Source organism: Trichechus manatus, unplaced genomic scaffold (assembly GCF_000243295.1).
Source record: "Trichechus manatus latirostris isolate Lorelei unplaced genomic scaffold, TriManLat1.0 scaffold00007, whole genome shotgun sequence".
Classification (NCBI taxonomy): domain Eukaryota; kingdom Metazoa; phylum Chordata; class Mammalia; order Sirenia; family Trichechidae; genus Trichechus; species Trichechus manatus.
The window spans coordinates 23,377,875-23,400,626 of NW_004443943.1; the positions used below are offsets into that span (position 1 = coordinate 23,377,875).

Consider the following 22,752-nt stretch of genomic DNA (forward strand, 5'->3'; position numbering starts at 1 on the left):
ACAAATCCGATCAGTGTCTCACCTCTAAAATCTACAAGATACTGCAAAACCTCAACAACAAAAAGACAAAATAACCCAATTAAAAAATGGGCAAAGGATATGAACAGGCACTTCGCCAAAGAAGATATTCAGGCAGCTGAACAGACACATGAAGAAACGCTCACGATCATCAGCCATTAGAGAAATGCAGATCAAAACTACAATGAGATACCATCTTACCCCAACAAGGGTAGCATTAATCCAAAACACACAAAATAATAATGCTAGAGAGGTTGTGGAGAGGCTGGAACACTTATACACTGCTGGCAGGAATGTAAAATGGTACAACCACTTTGGAAATCGATTTGGCACTTCCTTAAAAAGCTAGAAATAGAAGTACCATACGATCCAGCAATCCCACTCCTTAGAACACATCCTAGAGAAGGGCCATCACACGAATAGATATATGCACACCCATGTTCACTGCAGCACTGTTCACGATAGTAAAAAGATGGAAACAACCTAGGTGCCCCTCAATGGATGAATGGATTAACAAATTATGGTATACTCACACAATGGAATACTAAGCAATGATAAAGAACAATGATAAATCCGTGAAACATCATATGGAGGAATCTGGAAAGCATTATGCTGAGTGAATTTAGTCAGTCGCAAAAGGACAAATATTTTATAAGACCACTATTATAAGAACCCAAGAAAAGGTGTAAACACAGAAGAAAACATTCTTTGATGGTTACGAGCGTGAGGATGGAGGGAGTGGGGTATTCGCTAACAAGATAGTAGACAACAGTTATCTTAGGTGAAGGGAAGGAAACATTCTTTGACGGTTACCAGGGTGAGGAGGGAGGGAGAGGGGTATTCACTAACAAGATAGTAGACAACAATTATCTTAGGTGAAGGGAAAGACAACACACAATACAGGGGAAGTCAGCACAATTGGACTAAACCGAAGCTAAGAAGTTTCCTGAATACAACCAAACACTTCGAGGGACAGAGTAGCAGGGGCGGGGGTTTAGGAACCATGGTTTCAGGGGACATCTAGGTCAACTGGCATAACAAAGTTTGTTGAGAAAATGTTCTGCATCCCACTTTGGTGAGTGCCTTCTGGGGTCATAAAAGCTAGCGAGCGGCCATCTAAGATGCATTAATTGGTCCCCACCCACTTGGAGCAAAGGAGAGTGAAGAACACCAGAGACACAAGGAAAGTATTAGCCCAAGAGAACAGAAAGGGCCACATAAACCAGAGACTTCATCAGCCTGAGACCAGAAAAACTAGATGGTGCCCGGCTACCACCAATGCCTGCCCTGAAAGGGAACACAACAGAGAGTCCTTGATGGAGTGGGAGAAAAGTGGGGTGCAGAACTCAAATTCTAGTAAAAAGACCAGACTTAATGGTCTGACTGAGACTGGAGGGACCCCAGAAGACATGGCCCCCATACTCTGTTAGCCCAAAACTAAAACCATTCCCAAGGCCAACTCTTCAGACAAAGATTAGACTGGGCTATGGGACATAAAATGATACTTGTGAAGAGTGTGCTTCTTAGCTCAAGTAGATACATGAGACTAAATGGGCAGCTCCTGTCCAGAGGTGAGATGAGAAGGCAGAGAGGGTCAGGAGCTGGTTGAATGGACACAGGAAATCTGGGGTGAAGAGGAGGAGTGTGCTGTCACAGTATAGGGAGAGCAACTAGGGTCACTTAACAATGTATGTATAAATTTTTGTATGACAGGTTAACTTGAATTGTAAACTTTCACTTAAAACACAATTAAAATTAAAAAAAAAAAAAAAAAGACGACGACGACAACCCAATTAAGAAAGTGAAGATTAGCAGATAAAAATTTAATTACATACAGAGTAAAAATATACATATATATATTTTTTAGGACGCCATGATGACTGGAGTCCATCCATTAAGGCCTACCTAAAATAATAAATTGATTAAAGAACAATACTTTTAATATATTGAAGCCTTATGAGTTATACTAACAGAAGGTAGCAGTAGGCAAAAATGATTAATTTTAGACTCAGAGAAAATAAAAAGTAGACCTTTCATTAACAACATAAAAAATACTTTGTTGCTTAGGCCAACAGTAATATCTGTTTGCTACTGCTATATACACAATAATTTTACAGGAATAGGGTGGAAGCCCAGAAGGAGCCTAGATAACAGTAAAGACACTAATCTGGATTAAAAGTTTGCCCTGGAGAGAAAATGCAGAACAGAATTTCAAATTCTTGATGAATCCAGACTTTATGTAGCCATGGAGGCTAGATGAACCTCCAAAACTACTGCCCTGAGATAATCTTTAAACCTTAAACCAAAAATATCCCCTGAAGTCTTCTTAAAACCAAACAATAGCTTAACCAGTAAAGAATGTCTGCTTTGGGCATTGTGTACTTTTTAAGAACTATCTAATGGGATCAAATTGACAACAGCAACTTGAAAGATTAGATAGGAATTTAGGGGGCAGAGAGTTAATGTAAATGGGGGAGGAACAATTTGGAAAAGTGAGAATGGCTGCACAACTTGAAGAACGTAATCAATGTCACTGAATTGTACATGCAGAAATTGTTGAACTGGTCTATGTTCTGTTGTGTGTATCCTCAACAACAAAAATAAATCATTAAAAAAAAGAAAGAAAAAATGTTTGTCCAAGTATAAATAAATTTCCTGTTTTAAATAAATCTGTTTCTGCTGTGGAGCCTCTTTTGTGTGGGGGGCGGGAGGCATAAACTAGCAGATTTAGGTCAAATTCAAAGTAGAAGTTACCTTGAACCAAAGAAAAAAAAACCAAATCTGTTGCCATCTAGTCGATTCCGACTCATAGTGACCCTACAGCACAATAGAACTGTCCCACAGGGTTTCCAAGCAGTGGCTGGTGGATTCAAACTGCAGATCTTTTGGTTAGCAGCCGAGCTCTTAACTACTGAGCCGCCAGAGCTCCGAAGTTACCTTAGACATCCTTATTTCCTTAAGATGGCAGTCCTATATGACAGACCTCATTTGCCATATCAGGTAGAATTTAGAGACTAAAACACCTAATTAAAATAGTCAGGAATACATAATGACACTCCCTCAGGTAACCCAAAGAATAATCTACACCATATTAATGAAAAAAGCAACAGTAAACCAGGATATCCTGAGGGAACTTTAAATGATCCTACGCTGTCAGCTCCTATAACCTGCAAGTCTCTCTAGTCCACTAAAAGAAGGCAGGATGCCCTACTGCTGACACTGCCTACAGTGGGCTATGAAAATCACATGAGGAAGTCTCTCATCTGGAAAAACAGTCTTAAGGTCTTTCAACAACCCTTCATACATAAAGTAAAATATGTAACATACTGCTTTTAGCACTATTCTGACCCCAGACTTGTGAGAAAAGGAAGACACTTAAACACCCCTGAATGTCATCACAGAAAGAAACAACATGGAGTAGTTTCTTCAATCATCCATGTATCTCCCATCATTTCTAGGTCACAGTAGTAAACGAGCAACGGAATATTTAAGATGAAGCGTTCATCGCGAGAGACTGTGACACAGAGTGACAGAAATCTTTGCACAGGGTCCTTTGATAAATATTTAACAGCTGACAGAAATGAACAGCTCTCCTTCCTATTCTCCTTCAATTGTTCAGAAACTACCGGTAAGCCATTAAACACGCCTTTATATTCATATCAGGCTATACATTATCAGAGCATCATCTCAAGAGCTAGGTACCTCAAAGCAAAATAATATCAATAACTTAAAATATACTCTCCTACATGTTCCTCAGGGCTAACTTCACAGTAGACAATGGAGAGAATCTAATAAACATACGTATCAGAAAGGAAATTCAAGGATTCCATAAGAAAAAGACAGAACACATAACAGGTTTGGTAGAGATATATGAAATGGGATAATGAAGGATTTTATAATGGCTCTACTGCCCACTCTAAATCTCAAATACCTCAGAGCAAAATATTAGCAACTATAATTTAAAAAAAAAAAAAAAAAGTAATAACCCCAAGTTACCTCCTTGTCTCGCATAAAGACTTCCTCCAAAATAACCATTCACTGGAGATGTAGCAGCATAAACAAATATGGCTGTACTGAGCATTGATCCTCTCCTTAAAGGTAAAACAACATATATGATCAATTAAAACCAACAAATTAAAGAACACATCATATATTCAATTGCATTAGCATTAGTTTAATTTCCAATATAAATTTAACAGAAATACAAAAATACTATATCCTAGACTGCAACGGACTTCAAAAGGTTGCCTAGTGAGTGAATTTCTAGTTAAAACTACACTTAAATGATACTATGCTGATTCTAATTTTTTTCATTTGAAGTTAAATTTCCTGACTTATTCTAAACAAATATTTCATATTTCTTTGGCAAAAACATCAAAAGCTGGTACTAAAACTGTTTTGCCATCCTGCAAACCAACCACATCATATGGAACAGGATATTCATCTGTTAAGAAAAATGACTATTCTTCATAACTTGATTCAACTGCTTAAGATTCTTATCTGCTGAGAGGAATAAAAATGGAAGTAGTATAATTTATATTAATTACTATAACACTGAGATTTCCTCTATTTAGTTTCCCTTAAACTGTTAAAAATGATTTTTTAAAGTTCCATAGGTTCACAAGCCAACACTGACTCAGATCAGCAATTCCTAACATCCTCTTCCAACAATTTCGATGAACCCTCCTGTAGAATAAAACTGCAGCCCCCCTCAAAAAAAAAAAAAGCCTAATTGCAAAGAGTAATATTAAAAAGATAAATGACAGTATCATTTACTGTGATATAGAAACATACATAACTCACTAACAATAGACTGTTTCTGGAACTCACCATAACTAGGAAGGTAACATCTGTAGATAGAATATATAACCCTTATCAGTTTGAGCTAAAGAATACTTTTTTAAAGAGAATTTATAAATAACATTAGCACTAATGTGTGCTAGTAGGATATACCATGTTCATAAGTTAATCATCTTCTGGCTAATGATTATTATATTCCACTGTCCACCTTTGTAGAATACAAACACATAACACTCGTCTGCCCAAACACCTACGCTCACTTTCTTAAAAGTAGATGCGTAATTGTTAAAAACATCGCAATATTTAATTGGTAGTAACAGAAGAATTTGTCACTCTCACGTTTAAAAGACTGCTGGTATTAAAGTTAATCAGTTTTAAAAAATCAACTTTTTTTTTTTTAAGAACCCGATTAAACACTGCAAGTACTAATTTATTCTTCCAGACTATCATTAACAAACTGGGCTCATATTCTGTTTATAAATGTGGGGGTAAAGGCTGACATAGGCCTAACCATGCTGAAAACTGAAAGGCTTTCAGTCTAAGACCAGTCTAATACCAATGAGAAGTTCCTAACACTGCCAGAAAGCGTTCGAAAGATTGCTCACATGACTAAGAGTCCAAATGACAACCAGGTATTTAAGTCTGCCATCCCTTAAATGAAGTGGGAGTGACTGTCAAAGCTTTACATAGCAGATATATTCTTCACTTCTTTGTTTATAGATAATGTATGAGCGCTTTTTTCCCCCAAAACAGACCATTTTCATCTACACTGAAAAATCTGCTGAGGCAGAGAACTGTTCTTACTCATCTCTGCAAGACTGGAGAGAGGAAAGCCTAATGAGCTGCTTCAACTGCACTTGCCACCTCACCATTCACTACCGAGTTTCAGAGCAGCAGCAGCATTTTCACCAGGCTTACCCTTTCCTTCTCAAACCTGGTGCCTTCTCAAGCTAATATCACATTATACTAGGCCTCCCTCCACATTAATGCCAATCCTCTACCTATACCCTCAAAATATTTTTTTCTTCTCTGATTGCTATGGTAACCACAAAGGCAAAGTAATTTTCGCATGCTATATTATCTGCTCTTTATGCTTCAGCATCATTCCTACTCTGGAGTGACTCATCCCAATTTTATGTGCAAATTTCTCATTTTCTCATCACTTTGTATTTTTATTATCTCTATTTTCATTTCCATAGCATAGCAAATTAAGAGAAGAGTTCTGGAATAAGAGTGCCAAGGTTCAAATCAACCTAAAAGGTTCAAATCTCAGCTCTATCCCTTACTAATAGCTGTGTGGTCTCAGGCAAGTCCCCTAATCTCTCTGACCTCTACTTTCCTCATCTGTAAAATGGAGATAAGAAGTCCCTTCACAGGGTTGATATGAGGATTAAATGAGCAAAATGTGCAAAAAGCACCGAACATGGGGCCTCAATAATGTTCGCCACTTTTATATAACGATCATACTCACTGCAATGTTCTTGTTAGGTGCCACCGAGTCAGTTCTGACTCAATGCATTAGTACTTATCATATAGGTAATTAGTTATGTTTACTTCAAGGACACACAACACAGAACAACAACCTACAGTAATGACAGACTAAAATAACAACACATGACTTGCCTGCTAATTCCATCTATTAGAAAGCGGGTTCATATTTACAAAACTTAAAGGTTTGTTAAGTAGAAGCGTTAAAAATATGAATTGCCTAAATTGTAACACTAACATTTTGGGAAGGAATAAAGCAAAAACTTGGATTCTAGGAGAGGTTACCGTCTAGTGGCTCATAAGACTACGACAGTAGAGTCAGCATCAGTTTGGCAGGGATTAATTTAATCCACTATTCAATGTGAAACACTATTTCTTGGCAGATATAAAGGTTTTTCTTGTATTTGGGATTTAGTTAATCTGAAATATACCCTAAAATACGAATTATTCACCAGAACTTTGAAGTTTACATTTTCGTCCATTATTTTAACACTTGTGTGGTAAAGAAATTACAAAGGTTTTACTAAAGAAACATAATAGGAACTACACAGAAATAGCTTTGTCTGCTGATACACACTCAGTTCAGTCCAACAAGCATTGACTGAGTACCTTCTACGTGCAAAGCTCTTAAAGTAGGTACTTTGAGAACTCCAACTAAATTAAGACACAGTGTTTGCTCTCAAGGAACTTGTTGTCTAGTGGTAGAAAGAAATTTAGTGTACAACTAAATAATATACAACTAAAGAGCCATTTTATTAACAACAGTTCATTGTTTATCCACCAAATGCCAGGCATATATAAGAAAGAATGTATTATGAACTAAAAAAACTGAAGGAAAAAAGTGTCATTTTGACTGAGGATTTCATGGGGTTGTAGAGATCTAAAGTGCCTGAATTATAACTGCTGCCACCCAGGCTCAGAGCATGTTTGCTCTCATGGGAGGTCATGGCTCTCTGACTACAAGGTTATGGGACCACTAATTGGATCTTGGGATCTTTATGAATGTACAACTTTTTCTTATAATCCAGAAGACCTCAAATCAAGAATTTCTTGCAAATGGGTTTGTCTGCAAAGAAAAAAATGTACCAGAAATCATGGAGAGATAGTGTATTAGCTTAGGATTTTTTTTTTTTCATTAAGTCATCCAGTTAACTTCCTAACCTTGTATGACTCTTCTACCACTCTCTTTTTACTATTATTTACAATGGTTTTTCTATTCTGTAGAGAGTCTCCTGGTTTTGGAGGTTAATGTGAAGTTCTAGCTCAGTTAACTGCAAAATCCTCGTGCTTCTTATGATGATCTGATTGGATCTTACGCTTTCAAAGAAAAGTGCCCATTCACTTTGTCAAACAGCTCTGGAATGAAAGTAACCTCTGCTCATACCTCTAACGGAACATAACCTTTTTAACCAACCAGAACACTCAGCAATGCCTGTAACTTTTAGCATGTAACAGAAAAATATCATTATAACTAAAGATTACTGTTCACTATTTAATTTGTCAGAAGTAATGATTTTTATGCCATTTACATTCTAAGGTAATTAAAATAAGCAAATATTTAATATGACTGAAGAGGCTCCAATGATTAAAGGTACTCAAAAACAAAACAAAACAAAAAAGTAATATATTTAAGCACAAGCACTTACTCTGTATATAAATCTTCTATCATTGCAACAATAATAACAATGAGAGACACAGCAAATATCTGACATCCAGAACCAATGAGAGAGGAAAATATCAGTGGGTGACTTGACGGTCTAAATACATCTCCATGCACCTGCTTCCATCCATATTCATCTCCTAGGTCTCTATCCTATATATTTATGTACAAAGAAGAAAATCATTCAGAATCAAATTAAAATATAGATGACAGGTGAAAAATTACAATTACTGTTATAAGCTTCCTCTCACCGAATTTATAGCTATTTCAAGGGGTTCAAAATACCAAGAAAGGACATTTCAAATTTGAAACAATCATAGCCTGAAGTGTTGTGGTATTTACTAAAGCTCAGAAAGGTGGCTCCTGGTTATGCCCAAACAATTTCAAAGAATGGAAACAGAAAAGATCTGGGAGCAAGAAGAAATGGTCAAAGTAGGAGAACTGTACACAGACTCTCTTCACCTCACTTTCAGACACTATTGATTCTCACCATTTACATCATGATTGTAAACTCCCAGACAACCAGGGCCAGGTGGAGAGCAGAAAAGCGGTATTGATACCAGTACTAGATACCTTAACAGTGCACAAACGTCCTTTATATCCCAGAATCAAAGAAAATATCTCGTAAAAATATCCAAAATTGATGTTTAAATTTAACTGTCTATAGAATTTTTTAAAAAGGATACAATATTTACTTCTCAGCCAGAGTAAGTAAGTATCTAAAACAGTGTTTCTTAAGAAACCACAGTCCCTCAAGATAATCTTTTGGGGAAAATTCTAGTCAGATATATTTGAGAAACACCAAATATTTTATCTACTCTTCTGATGCTTCACAATACACATTAGCATATTAAATTTTAAATTTGTTTAATTCTGTTTCCCAAACTGACAAATTTTTTTTTTAATAGGTATAATGTAAAATGTTTGCTCACCATATCATCCATTTCTTCTTCTTTACTGTACCGGGCATAATCTTTTCTTAAAGTTCTCATTAAAATCATTGAAACTAAGCCCACCAAGAAGATAACCATCATGAAAGAGTTGAAAATTGAAAACCAATGAATCTAAAATAACAAATAATAAAATGTTACCAAACATAAAACATCAGTCACAAAATTCATAGGTTTCAGGATGATAATTGCAATGTTAATGTAAAAAAGTCTTTTATGATCTTTTACATAAAAATCCAAAAGTAACAAACTGGGGATGAATATTCACTATTAGAGGGGTTGGCTTTCTTTACAGTAAGCTTCAGATTCACTGAAAACATGGTATCATTTACACACACCCTAAGAATCTAGTTTATTATACAAATAAAGTACAATTTGGCCATACGGCATATGCTATTTTGCTTTACAAGAGGAAGAACATGGGCTTTGGCGTCAAAGAGGCCTGGGTTTAACCTAGGCTCTGCCAATTTCTAGCTATATGACCTCAGTTTTCTCATCTGAAAAATGGAGGAAATATTTAATTCAAAAGTGATTTGTGAAGCTTAATAATGTGTACACAAAGTAAGGCCCAAAGCAGTAGATTATAAATGTTAGCTCCCTTCCCGTTAACTGAGCAACAACCTCAAAACCTCTTTAAAATACCAGGACTACATCACTACAGTTGTCTGCCATGGACTTAAGCCATCTTCCCAAATGACTCGCTTCGCTTGCTTTCAAGCTCATCCTCTCCATCCTGTCGCCATCATTATTCACTCCTTTCCACATGAGCTACCCATGGCACATGGTACATGTTACACTGAGGTGCCCCATAGTTCTTCAGTGTTCCCAAGGCTCTTCATTTCTATTTTTCCCACACATTAGTCGCAAAATTATGCCCAGATTCTGGCTCATAATCACTACATACTAGTGTATCTCTGAAGTCTTAAACTCAGTGCATATGTCTTACTTGAACTAGGTCTGTGATGTGATACTGTCCAGTAATTCCTTTATTTATATTTTAACTCCCAAAAGTTCCTTAGAGATAATCCCAAAATGTCTCTTCTCTCTTCAAGATCTGGATTCTATTCTTTCACCTGCCCTCACTTGCAGATGATCCTGTCTTCTGCTATCCAGCATGACCTTCTGTATTTATCCTACTAGCCTTTCATTCTTCCTGTCAATCTCCTAAAAGCTGTTACCCCTCTGAAATGAATCTTTCTACTAAGCACTAGATCTCATCCAATCCTTGAGTTGTTTCTTTTCCTCTCTTTCTGCACCTACCCCTAAACCTCTATCCTTTACCAGTATCAGTAATCTCCAAGGGTCTTAAATCTTTAATGGTACCTGATGGTACCTACTTCCTGGGGTTGTTCTAAAGTTTAAACCACGAAATAAACGAAAGGCATATAGCACAGTGCTGGCACATCATAAACCTAAATAAAATTTAAAAATTATTGTTATTACTATTATCTTTTAAAGTTTTTGTTTATCTACTGTCCCTTTATTCTTCCAATCTTCTCATCTCCCCTCTTTCAATTCCAGTACTTTTCACAAATGAGGGGACTATATGTTCTATTTCTCCCCTCACTTACTCCTATGTTCAATACACTATCACTTCTGCCTCATGAACTTTCTCTCAAAGGTCTGCAATGAACTCCTAAACTGATTCAGTGGCCAATGATGTGCCCTACTCTCCTTGATCGCTCTGCCACATTTGACGATCCTGACACTACACCATCCTACCTCACTGACTGCTGCCTCTCCTTTCATCTTCGATGTCTGCTCCTCCCACCTTCCCACCCTTTGTGAACTTTTCCAAAAGCTCCAGTCTTGGTACTCCGCTGTGACTTCTATAGGCTCTCAGAACCTTTAACTAGCATTCCAATGATTATATGACACCCCTCAACCCCACCCTAAATCTCCAGTCCTTTTTCTCTCTCACGTTTCAGACTTTTCCTAACTATGATAATTTCCAGTTGAATGTCTTTCTGGAATTTCAGACTTAGCCTGCCCTAAAGTAAACTCATAATCTTCGCTCTCATGTATAATGCTCACTTCTGATTCTCTAATTTCTCCTAATGGCACTTACATTCGGCTTTAAAAATTCAGAATTATCTCTGGCTCTTCCTTCTCCTTAATCTTTTATAGGTAATAATTATTAAGCCTTTATTTTCCTTCAAAACATCTCTTGTATCTATCCTTCCTTCACTGTTCTCATGCTACCATCTCACACCTTGATAGCTCTAATGGTCTCTGAGTTGGCCTTTCTTCACTTTTGGTCTCTCTCCTCCCTCTCAATCTACCTGTAAAAGTTATAAAACAAATGTTTCTGAAACATCATGTTCAACGTATCATTCCTCGATCTAGTATTTGCAGTGACATTCCATTCTTTCTCTCATGTCAAATCTAAACTAATATTCTATATCCCCTGTAACCTGCCACCTCGCCTTATCTAACCAACCTTTCTTTCATTATACCCTATTTCTAATCAGGCCTGTCCCTCCTCAGTGACCCCCAAGTACAGCATACTCACTCCACCTCTGCATCTTTCTCATTTCTTCTCACATGGGATCTATTTCTACCCACTTTTATAAATTCTACCCACTTTTTAAAGCACCCTTTTCTCTATAAAACCTCTAATATACATATTTCAAGTCTTCATAGATGTCCTTCCACTCTAAACTCCTATAGGTACATAGATAAAAAATTTAACATAAGGATGTATTGTCCCATACAATTTGGACAGATTTTAACTTGAGCTAACATGCTGTATCTGTGCACCAGGGTTAAGAGCAGTCCTGGATCTGTCACCCGCCCTGAAGCTTCAGGCAAGAGACAAACTCCGTGGCTCTTTCTGAAAAACCAGAGACAGCCAACTGAGTCTCTCTCTTTGTAAGGTCATTCCTTCCTTCACCCAACTATTTGCTTATTGAGCATCTACTGAAACTATGAACAGTGAATGCATTATATTTGAAATCTTTGCAGATAAAAGTTATATAAATTTAAGTTTATCATAAAAGTATGATTCAAAATTTATAAAACCAGTTTATATAGATAAGCTTTTCCAAAGACTGCATATTGTTCCTGCCCTTGGAAATTAATAACTCAGAAAAGGTCAATAGAGAAAAAAAATTATGACTCATATCTTCTTTTAGTCAATTTATCAAATTTTTAGAGAAAGAAAGGAGTTTTTATTTAGTTACTAATTAGTAAGAAGAAAGACTTAAAATGCTAAAAGTTCTAACATGGCTCTCTGCTCTTTTCTAATCTAAGACAAACACAATCTGAGATATAAACTTTAAACCAATATTATTATAATGCACTACTAATAACCTGACATTTTACAATGCTAACATTACCTTATTCAAGAAATTATAAAATGCTATGTGATTTTGAGGTACCAGGGGAAATAGCTCTTAAAAATAATAAAGCAGCAGATGTCAGAAAGGGGTTACTAACCCTACTAACTGCGGCACTGCAGCACCCCCTAGTGCTGATAATCCTAAAGCTGCACCTTTAACAGGACTACCACGTTCAGGACTGCCTGAGCCCACTACCCCACTGAAGGCGGGAAAGGTGGTTCTAGCTCCAGGAGTAGCTTAATAAATTCTTCAGTAGGGACTAAAACACAAATAGCTTAATTTTTTTTTTTTTTATCTAGGACCCAAGGGAAGATCGGAACTAGTTATAGATTTTGGTAGAATCTAAGGGTAGAACCTGGCAGCCAAGATAAAAATCTGAAACCACAAAAACTTACGGGCCATCTCAAAAACACACGATTAACAATCTTCAGAAATCCAGTCCAAAAAGATCAGATCAAAGAATAGAAGAGGCAAGCCAGAAAGAAAGTTAGAAGAATGGGTATATCCCTTCATGTCCTACTGTCTTATCACCTCCATTCTTGAAGGAGGGAACCACCAAAATAAACTTTTTTGTTACAAAGAACCAAAGTTACCTGTACAAAACCAGTACCAAATGTCACTAGACTTATGATCTGTGATCTAGCTTGTATCCACTGGTTGTGGGTTGGAGGCATTTTTTCCCACTCTTGATGTTTCTTTCTATGTGGAGGGATCTCTACCAGCAAAATCTCCTGGCTTCTCTCCATTCTCTCATTGCTTCCCAGAGGATGCGTACATTTTGCTCTGTTTCACCACAACGTAAATTTTACAAGGGCAGGTGTCCATGTAGGGAAGCCTGCAATAGTCCAGCCCTGTCTGAGTGGGTTAAGGCTGTTTAAGTCTGAGTTTCAGTACTGAGAAGCCTGCTTGACCACAGATATAGGCCACATTCTCTAATATGAGCCTCATTAGTAATAAAAGTGATATTCTAGTTTCCAATATGCTGTATTTCCCCTTGTGTATCTCTTAATTGGTTTAAACCACAAGTGTGAAGAAGAGACCTTCTGACTGCTCATCTAAAACTCCCTAGTACATTTATGATCCTGAGCTCACGCCTGAAATCACCATTAGCTAAATATTCGAAATCCACAGCCATCAGTACGGTGTTCTGCGTATGGTCAATAATGTTTGTAAAATTGATTTGTGCACATACTGAATGTCTTAAAATACACAAACTATTTACCTACCCTGTGTTGAAAAAAAGATGGATCAAGATATTTGTCAAATCGATCTTCAAATTTTACATCTGACTTTTTCCATTTTACCTGAAAAAAAAAAAAAAAATTCAAATTAATAATCTGATGGCCAAACTCTGAACAAAGATTTAGTTTACACACTTAGAAGTAATAAAATTTAAAGAAATGGTATGGAAAGTTACTGACAATAATTTGAGAAATTGAAACAGGTATGATAAAAAACTAACCAACTTTCTACTCTACGTATTATTAACAAAATACAACTCTACCTAGAGAGATTATTTCAGTTTTCAAGGACTATTTACTACTGCTGACTTACACACTCTGACCTGATAAACGTGATAATAACCAAATTAATACAAGCTTATGTCACAAGTATTTAGATCAATTAAAATAAGAATCTGTACATCTCTGTATTTTGGTTGCATTATTTTTATTATACTTACAAATTTCTTTGTAAGTTCAGTTATGCAAATTTATTTGTACTAGGTACGTATGCATAAAGCTTGAAAAACTTGTCAAAACTGGCTACTAGCAATGGATTCCAGTTATCAGGAAAAAGACTGACAAAGAGAGAGGCTACCTATGGAGGATTTCTTTCTCTTCTTTCCACTATTTTTAATCCTAATGGAGCAAAATTAACTTGACAGTTGCCAAAGGCCTCTGACAAGCTCTTACTCTGCAGGAATATCTTATTCCAAATGATAGAGCAAAACATGGTAAACTATACCCATCTGGTAATGTTCAACACAGCATCATCTGTATCTGCAACAGCACAGAGACGCAGAACACGAAACACTGCAATCTAAAAATGTGACCATTAAAATACACAGCTGGGTTAGCCCAACTGCCCAGTTACAATGGTAAGCTTTGCTGTAGCAAACAGTAGGTTCTGCAAATGTATAACTGGTGTCTAGTACTACAGACTTGAAGCAAATCTCCCTGATTTTAGGAGGCTCACTTAGATACAATGAGGAAATACAGTTTTAATAATATTCTGTTGCATCCCATTTCAAACTACATTTTCATCTACTAAATTCCAGAGTACACATTTAACGATTGATATTAGAGCCCAGAAACTTCTTTCTGCATACAAATTATTTTAATACTTACTGAATATGACATCTGGATTTTTGTATTTGGAACCAGTTTCACCTTTCCCTCACTAGTTAGATTAACATCAACAATTCGATTTCCATTAAAGCCGATTTCAAGTTTTTTGTAGGTCCAAAGATAGTAATCTTCTCCATTTTCATCTGCTTCACCAACAATACCTACAAAAGAAATGATACTTTATGCAGAGTCCAACCCAAAAACCTACTGCCATCAATTCCAACTCAAAGCGACCCCACAGAGTTTCTAAAGCTATAAATCTTTACAGAAGGAGACTGCCACATCCTTCTCCCACGGAGTGGCTGGTGGGTTTGAAACACTGATCTTTTGGTTAGCAGCTGAGCGCTTTAACCACTTAATTCTTAAAATAACCCAGAAGCTAAAAGATCATTATTTTTTTAAATAAAAGATCAATATTACCATTATTCTCCAAGGTTAGATAGAACAAGGCAAAAGCCTTGACCTCTACTGTTCATTAACTACTTGGCAAGCACACACACACCATGGTCATACCATGGTGAAAAAGTGATAAACGGCTCAGGATAATCGCAGAGCAGCTGGTGGATTCGAACTGCTGACCTTTTGCTCACCTAAAATACCTTCTCTTTACACCTCAAGTCTTGGACCTGTCCCTGGAAAGTCATCAAAATGAAAAGGAGAGATGAAGAGAAATAGTAACAAGAAAAAATTAAAAATTATCATTTTGATCATAATTTGGGATATTGGAAGGGGACTATCCAAAGTAAAACTGTGTGAGGGCAAAAGGTGATAGGTGAGGATCCATTTCTTGCTCTCATACAGTCAGCTATTTGTCCAACGTTCCCCACCCAAGCCTATATACTTCCCAAGAGCCTTACGCTCCAAAGTTACTCCTTAAGGCATTCCCTCTATGGTCAGTGCATCTCACTAAAGTATTAGCAAAAAATACTTCTTATTAAGGATACTTGCTTTTTAACAAAAGTGATTCTCTAATTGGTAGAAATTCAAGGACTATAATTTTGTTTTGTTTGGGGTTGTAGAGGGATAATGAAATCCTTCTAATAATTAATTTCATTAAGATTTATTTGCCTATCTACTCTGGAAACCAGACTTTGGGAGTGGAGACACAATTATACCAAACAGGAAGCTTTCTCTAAGGGTTCTTTAAGGCTCTGAAATCTTTACCCCAAGAAAAGCCAGAAAAAAATTTTTTTCTGAGAAGAATTCCCCATGGTTCAGACATTCCAGGATACCCAACAGGACTTCTCAAACTATGGCATGCCCTGGAATTCCAGGGCTATAAAAGATTTATTTTAAGACAGGAAAGCACAGTTGCCATTGTTGCTAAAGCGGTCCACAGTAATGATTGAAAAAACCTAAGGTTCCAGACAAAAAACCTCATAAGCAATGGAAAAGAACAGGAAGAAACTTTCTCTGTCCTCAAAGGACTCAACCTGTTCTCTCACCAAAAAAGGAAGAAGCCCAAACTAATGAGTTCTCCTGAAAATATGGGCTCAGAAGTCTTCAGTGAGTATTCAGCACATTTTCCTGCTATTCTCATAGCTGATCACAGACATGTCTGTGTTAACATAATACTAATTAAGGTTATTTACATGAAATGCTTACTATTTATACCTAATTAACATACAACACAAAAGCGATGATGCATACAATTATGCCTTGAGATTAACTTTCTTATAAATTTCATCTTAGTACAATATAAAGCTTTTACACGTTCAGCCTTTCATAATTTGCTGCTCATGAACACAGCAGTCTACTAACAATTTTAAAAACTAGAATATAAATTTCATACAAGAGGAAATGTCCAGAAACCTCCCCACGCCCCAAAAAACAACCTAAGGGGAAAATGTGATCAAATGTGCTGGCTATGACAGTTGGTTGTGCTTTGCATTTAAAATAATTTAATCAAGTCCAACACAAATGATTTTTGGATTATGCATAAATTAGTATTAACTATACACTAGATCTTCTCTATTAATACAGATAAACAGCTAAAACAAAAATGTTTTAAATACAAAGAATTTTGGAAAATAACAGGAACTAGCAAAACAAGTCATTGAAAAGACTGTCATATCTAAAAAGGATACCACCACAGTACCATGTGAGAAAAGTGGTACTTCAAGATGGGGTAGGGAGGATATTTCAAATTGTTCCAAGCACCTTTTAATCTTAAAAGCTACACTGTATATAACAGTAATATTCTGGGGGGCTTTCATGTAAAGATTTGGTGATATCAAAGACTGTTCAAGTAACAGAGGCCCATACAATTGGTATTAAAATCATTCCGTGGAAAATAGTGAAAACAAATTTACTGATCCAGTGCATATTTACCTTAACAGAGTCATTACATAAAAGTTGCTTATTATACAAATATTCCTGAACTTTAAGTATGACACACAATACTTACCCCATATTGGTAAGTCATCTATATACATCTGGTACCAGTAGTGATTTTTTATAGCATACACAAATGCATCTCTCTTTTCTTTATCTAAGTCAATTTCACAGTAAGTGGCTGGCATCACATCATCTGCATGAAATAAAAATTGCCAATTAGCCCACTCGCTTGCAAGATAGTTATAGGAAAAGTAACACAAGAAGAAACCCAACATTTCCTGAAGTTAAAATTTCTATTCATAATAGCAGAAGCTGGGTGATAGATACATGGGGATTCAGTATACTCTTCTTTCTTTTTTGGTTTTTGAAGATTTTTCACAATAAAATCATTTTAATCATTTTTATTTTCAAAGATTATTTTACTAAGTGAAGAAATTTTCTCTTATATCCAGAAAACTATACAAGAAAGTTTACAAAGTAGCTTTAAAATGTGTAAAATTGATTTTAATTAAAAAAAAAATATAAAAAAGTTTTCATTTAATATATACAGAAGTTCAAGAATATGTATGACTCTAATAGAGATTAACAATTTCTAGCTATAAGATCTCTGAGACCAATATCCATTTTAACATTCTTGGTAAGGCCAGTTGCTATAGGCCAGATTCTATAAACAATGCCCATGACTCTTCAAAATTTGTACAATTACAGGTAAATCTCTATCTAGCAGGTGTCACTGCTTAAAAATTACCCAGAAGTTCCCTAGAGATGACTCATTCCCATTCCTGACTGCTTTCAAAACTACTGCTACCATAACATAGTTCAGATGGTCTCCAACTTGTAAACCTAGTGTTTAAAAAATGTACTATGGTCATTAGTTTCTAACCAAACCAAACAAAAACAAAAATCAAAAAATCTGCAAACAACTCTAAATGCCCATCAAAAGGATTAACAACAAAACAAGAAAGCACAGTTGTTTGCATTTAAGTTCTCCTATACTATAATATTGGTTATTTAGAATCTGAAGTGTAATTTCCCAAAGAAACAATGTTCAACCCGTTAAAGATTAAAATTATGAATTCATAAACTACAGATTTAATAGCTGCCTATAATATTATTTCTACCAGAAATGGCAATCTGAGTTCTAACTCAAGAGACCAGCAGCATATCTCCCCAACCCTCAATAGGCAGAACTGATTTCCCCTAGTATAGCTCAGCCCAGAGTGGGTTATCCCAAAACTACAACATCGAAGATGGCAGGAAACTTTGAAATCCCATGGAATAGGGATAAGGAAACACTCCCACTCCCAAAGTGGGAGAAGAAAACTGCTAGGTCTCCAACAATAAAGGCTTCCACACACATTTTCTTTCTAACCAGGCCCTTCCAGGCAGCAAGGAATTAGGATTTTCATAATGGTAAAAACTGAGGCTGAGCAGAGAAGTGAGGAAGGGTGAGGAAATGAGATTGCAATAATGGGCTGCAATTGCAGCAGAGGCTAGGAGAACTGGAAGCAAGAGATCCCCAAATGGGATCTCCATGGAGTCTCATAATGAAGAAAGGGCAAGAGACAATTGCAACTACAGAGGAAACAGCCAGACCAAAGAAAGTCTAGGTTTGAGCAGAAACACTCGGCTGCGGTGGCTGTGGGAGATCTCACAGCTACCTCTGCAAAGCCACTGGATTTCTCACTATTATGGGGAGTTATAGACTGACATTCATTGATAACGGTCATAAACGATTTGGTAGTTTTAAGTATGGAGTTCTGAGATAGACAATATGACATTTACCTATATTAAAGCTTTTAAAAGGTCAATGATTCCTCAAAGCCTGACCTTTAGTTCAACTCTCTTTCCCAACTGATTTTCTATCATCCTCTCTCCGATCACCCTATGCTTTAGCCAAACTCGACTATCTGCTGTTCCCACACATCTTGCCTTCTCTTGACCTCTAGACTTTTTTGCTCCTGCTGTTATATCTGCCTGAAATGTCCATCCTAAAATCTTCCCTATCCCTCCACCTAGGACTCTCTCGTTCACAGAGCCATCCCTCATTTCTCGCTCTCTACACCTCTCATACCCTCAAGGCCTGCCCCTTTCTCTGAAGTCCTCTGGCTTTCTGTCCTTACCTTCCTTATGGCACATAGACCCGTACCATTTTTTTTTTTACCACTTAGCTTCTCAAAAAATACTATCAGGTCTTGAAAGGTATGTTCTTAACTAATTATATCCTTTTTACCCTCAGCCATGCCTGCTTCAGTGCCTTGCACAGAGCAAGCAATAAACAAACAAAACATTTTATCAAATTTTAATAGCATGATTTTTCATCTGGCAATAGAAATCAACAGTAATACTGGAAATCAATAGTAATATTAGAATACGCACACATATACCTGTGTGTGAACAGTGTGTGTGTGTGTTTGTGTGTGTGTGTGCAAAGGGAGAAAATGTCAATATAAACAATGAAATTTTAAAGCAAAGTATCTCAGGCAATTGACAAAGAGGTTTTGAAGAGTCTCTTTCACTGATATGAAGTTTAGAAACGTTGTGGTAAAAGAAAAAAACCTATAATCATGGCATGCTGTAAAAAACGAAATTCCTCTGCTAGGAATACAGGCAAAATGCATACATCACAAATAACTGAAGAGCCTGGTTGTCCAACTAAAACAGCACTGCTCTCAGGAGGGAGCCGCTTTGAAGATAACGAACGCAATGTGTCTGAATATGCCAAATCATATTCGGCAATCTAGTCTACCTCAAATTCAGCAACACTTTGGCAAAGTCTCTATGAAATCACTATAGACAAATGTATACAGAAATGGACAGGAAATGTGAGTTTTAGTCCCAGCTCTACTCTATCACTTACTAGCTATGTGAATAAAAGCCAGTCATTTAACCTCTGTGAACCTCAGTTCCCTCAGCCATAAAAGAGATAACATCTACGCCATCACCATGCTTTCTCCTCCCCAGGGTTGTTTTAAGGATTGAAAGTACTAATATATTCACGGACAGTGTTCTTAAGTTTCCTTGAGCCACATATCCTTTGAGAATCTGATGAGTGATGTCTCTGTTCCCCCAACAATGCACATTCACACAATATTAGGCATACAATTTAAGAGGGCTCATGGACCCCTAAAACCAGAGCTCCTGGTTCCTTTTTGTATAACCAGAGCCTATCACAGTGCTGGCATGCAGTAAGGAACTTGGTAACTGCCAAATGAATGAAAAGAAAAATACATATATTCAGTTAATTAAACTATCAGATACATAAAGAGTATTGATTAACTGGCCAACCTGACTGGCAATATAAACTATACAATTCTTTCTAGATGCTCTTTGGCAGCATGTATCAAGAACTGTCTTAAAAATGTTTATAACCTTTGATTCAATAATTCCACTTCTAGGAATTTATCCTAATGAAAGATTAAGAGATGCATTAAAATGCTTACATGCAAGGATGGTCAAATATATTATTTCTAATATCAAAAAAAGAAAACAGAATCAGAATATCTCATAACGAGGAAATGGGGGAAATTATAGAATATCAAAGTTACAGAATACTATATCCAAAAAACCAAACCACATCCATTGCCATCAAGTCGATTTTGACTCATAGTGACCTACAGACACAGTTTTAAAGAGTAATTGACAATATGAAAACAACTTCATAATATGTTAAGAAAAAAGGAAAATGAAAACTAATTTTTCATAACTTATGGGTTTGTTAAATAAATATTGAAAAAGTCATACACATACCACAACCTCAATTCTTAAAAAAATCTGGAACAATGTGGTTGAACAGAAAGAAGAACAGAAGGAAAGATGGAAAAAAATATACCAAATGTTAATGGTAATGATCTCCAAGTGATTTTTATTTTCTTCTTTATATTTTTCTGAAGCTTCTAAATTTTATACAGTGCACCTATATTATTATTAAAATCAGAAAAGCACATGCATATACATTTATTTGAAAACAGAAAACAAAAAAGGTATCAGTTTAGAGGAGAACAGTATTATCAGTGGTTTGAATGGGACTCATGAAAAGCCCATGCTTACCAAATTTGATTTGCAATTAGCACAAGGTTTAATGAATTGCTAATACCAAGAACTAACAAATTTAGGATTCAAATTATTTGGTCAGCTTAAAACAATTTGGTTGAAAATAGGACAAAATATTGCATCAAGTTCCCAAATTTCCAATTAAACAAGGCAGATTAACCACAACTATGTTTCTTCTTTCTCCTGAAACCCCATTAAAATGTCAGTAAAGGAATAAAAAGAATATAAGCTCACAAGGACAAAAGAAGACAGTGGACAAAAGATTTCAACAAATTTTTGGAAAATGGAAAACAGGTGGAAGATGGCAAATGATTAACAGAGCAAAGGAAACTATAACAGAGGAAGAATACCTATAAGAAAGGAGAGGATTAGTGTCACAGAACCCAAGAGACAGTGAGGACTTGGAGGCATCAAGGACCTTGAAGCATAGAGGACAGATGTAAGGCTAAACACATAGGCAACATATGAAAATGTGTATACGGAGAGGCTGGACTTCCGGGTCCCTCGCCATTCCATCACACAGCCAGATGAATACCCTCAACTCCTCCCCTGCAGCACACCAGAGGTATCTTCCTCTAGAGAACTTAAACCAGAGAGGCTCCAGATTCAGGGAGAGCAGAACAGTAGAAGCTAGGGGCTGAAAACAGAGTGAAGACTACCTTAAGACAAAATCTTCAGTCTGAATGACAGGACCCATCTCCCTCCATCCACCCCCCACCCTTTGGCATTCAGGCCTATACCACCACGGCAGATATCTGGAGGGAAATACTGCATAGTGATTAAAAGCTTGAACCCTAGAGCTCAACTGCCTGAGTTAGTATTCTCACTCTGTCACCTTCCAGCTGGGCGTCCTTGAATAAGTTATACAACCTCTCTGTGCCCCAATTTCCTCCTCTGAAAAACAGGACTAATAAACCTCATAAGCTTATTTTAAGGATGAAAATAGCCAAGGTTCAGAATCATTGAGAACTAAAACTAAAAGCAGCCCTTGGCATTTCTCTACATCTGCAGTACTCGCAACTTACATTTCACTCTAGAAAGTAGAGAAAATACTGGTGAAACAATTTCAACCCTCAGTTAAGTTGGGATATTCAAGGAAGAGAAAATTTAAGGGGAGATTTAAAAAAAAAAAAAAATAGGCGGAAAGAATCCTCTAGAAGTCAGTGATTTTTCAATGATTAACATGCTTCATAATACTGCAAGAGTTCTCAAATGGGAAGAAATGGAGGATGAGCAGTGCCCTCCCCTGGTTGAGAATTACTATTCCAGATCATCTAATGATCATAATGAACTACAAATTATCATAAGAACGAGGCACAAACAACCCGGGTGCTAGACAATTTATTAGGAGCTCACTATGTCTTAACCGGGATATTGGTAGTTCAGTGGTAGAATTCTCACCTTCCATCCAGGAGACCTGGGTTTGATTCCCAGCCAATACACCTCATGCACAGCCACCATCTATTTGTCAGTGGAGGCTTGCGTGTTGCCATAATGCTGAACAGGTTTCAGCAGAGCTTCTAGACTAAGACTAGGAAGAAAGGCCTGGTGACCTACTTCCAAAAAATGAGCCAATGAAAACCCTAAAGATCACAACAGTCTGATTCGCAAGCAATCAAGAGGACTGCAGCATTCTGTTCCATTGTGCAAGGGGTTGCCATGAGTCAGGGGCCAACTCGGAAGCAGCTAACAACAACGATCTCTTAACAGCTAAGGATGCAGTGGTAAACAACATAGCTACCATCCCTGCCCTAGCA

The 22,752-nt window shown here is 36.7% G+C and overlaps 1 protein-coding gene across 3 annotated transcripts in view; it reads right to left on the reverse strand.

Moving 5' to 3' along the window:
* The window catches only part of TM9SF3 (transmembrane 9 superfamily member 3), a 71,741-nt gene that overhangs the window by 26,797 nt on the left and 22,192 nt on the right, over positions 1–22,752 (reverse strand). For all 3 annotated transcript variants that reach the window (XM_023740394.1, XM_004369973.2, XM_023740398.1), the window contains exons 3-8: positions 17,013–17,135; positions 14,606–14,766; positions 13,484–13,561; positions 8,899–9,030; positions 7,953–8,119; positions 4,015–4,109 (exon numbers count right to left, since the gene is read on the reverse strand). In XM_023740394.1, coding sequence (XP_023596162.1) covers positions 4,015–4,109; positions 7,953–8,119; positions 8,899–9,030; positions 13,484–13,561; positions 14,606–14,766; positions 17,013–17,135 — 756 coding nt within the window. The remainder of the gene's footprint in view (positions 1–4,014; positions 4,110–7,952; positions 8,120–8,898; positions 9,031–13,483; positions 13,562–14,605; positions 14,767–17,012; positions 17,136–22,752) is intronic.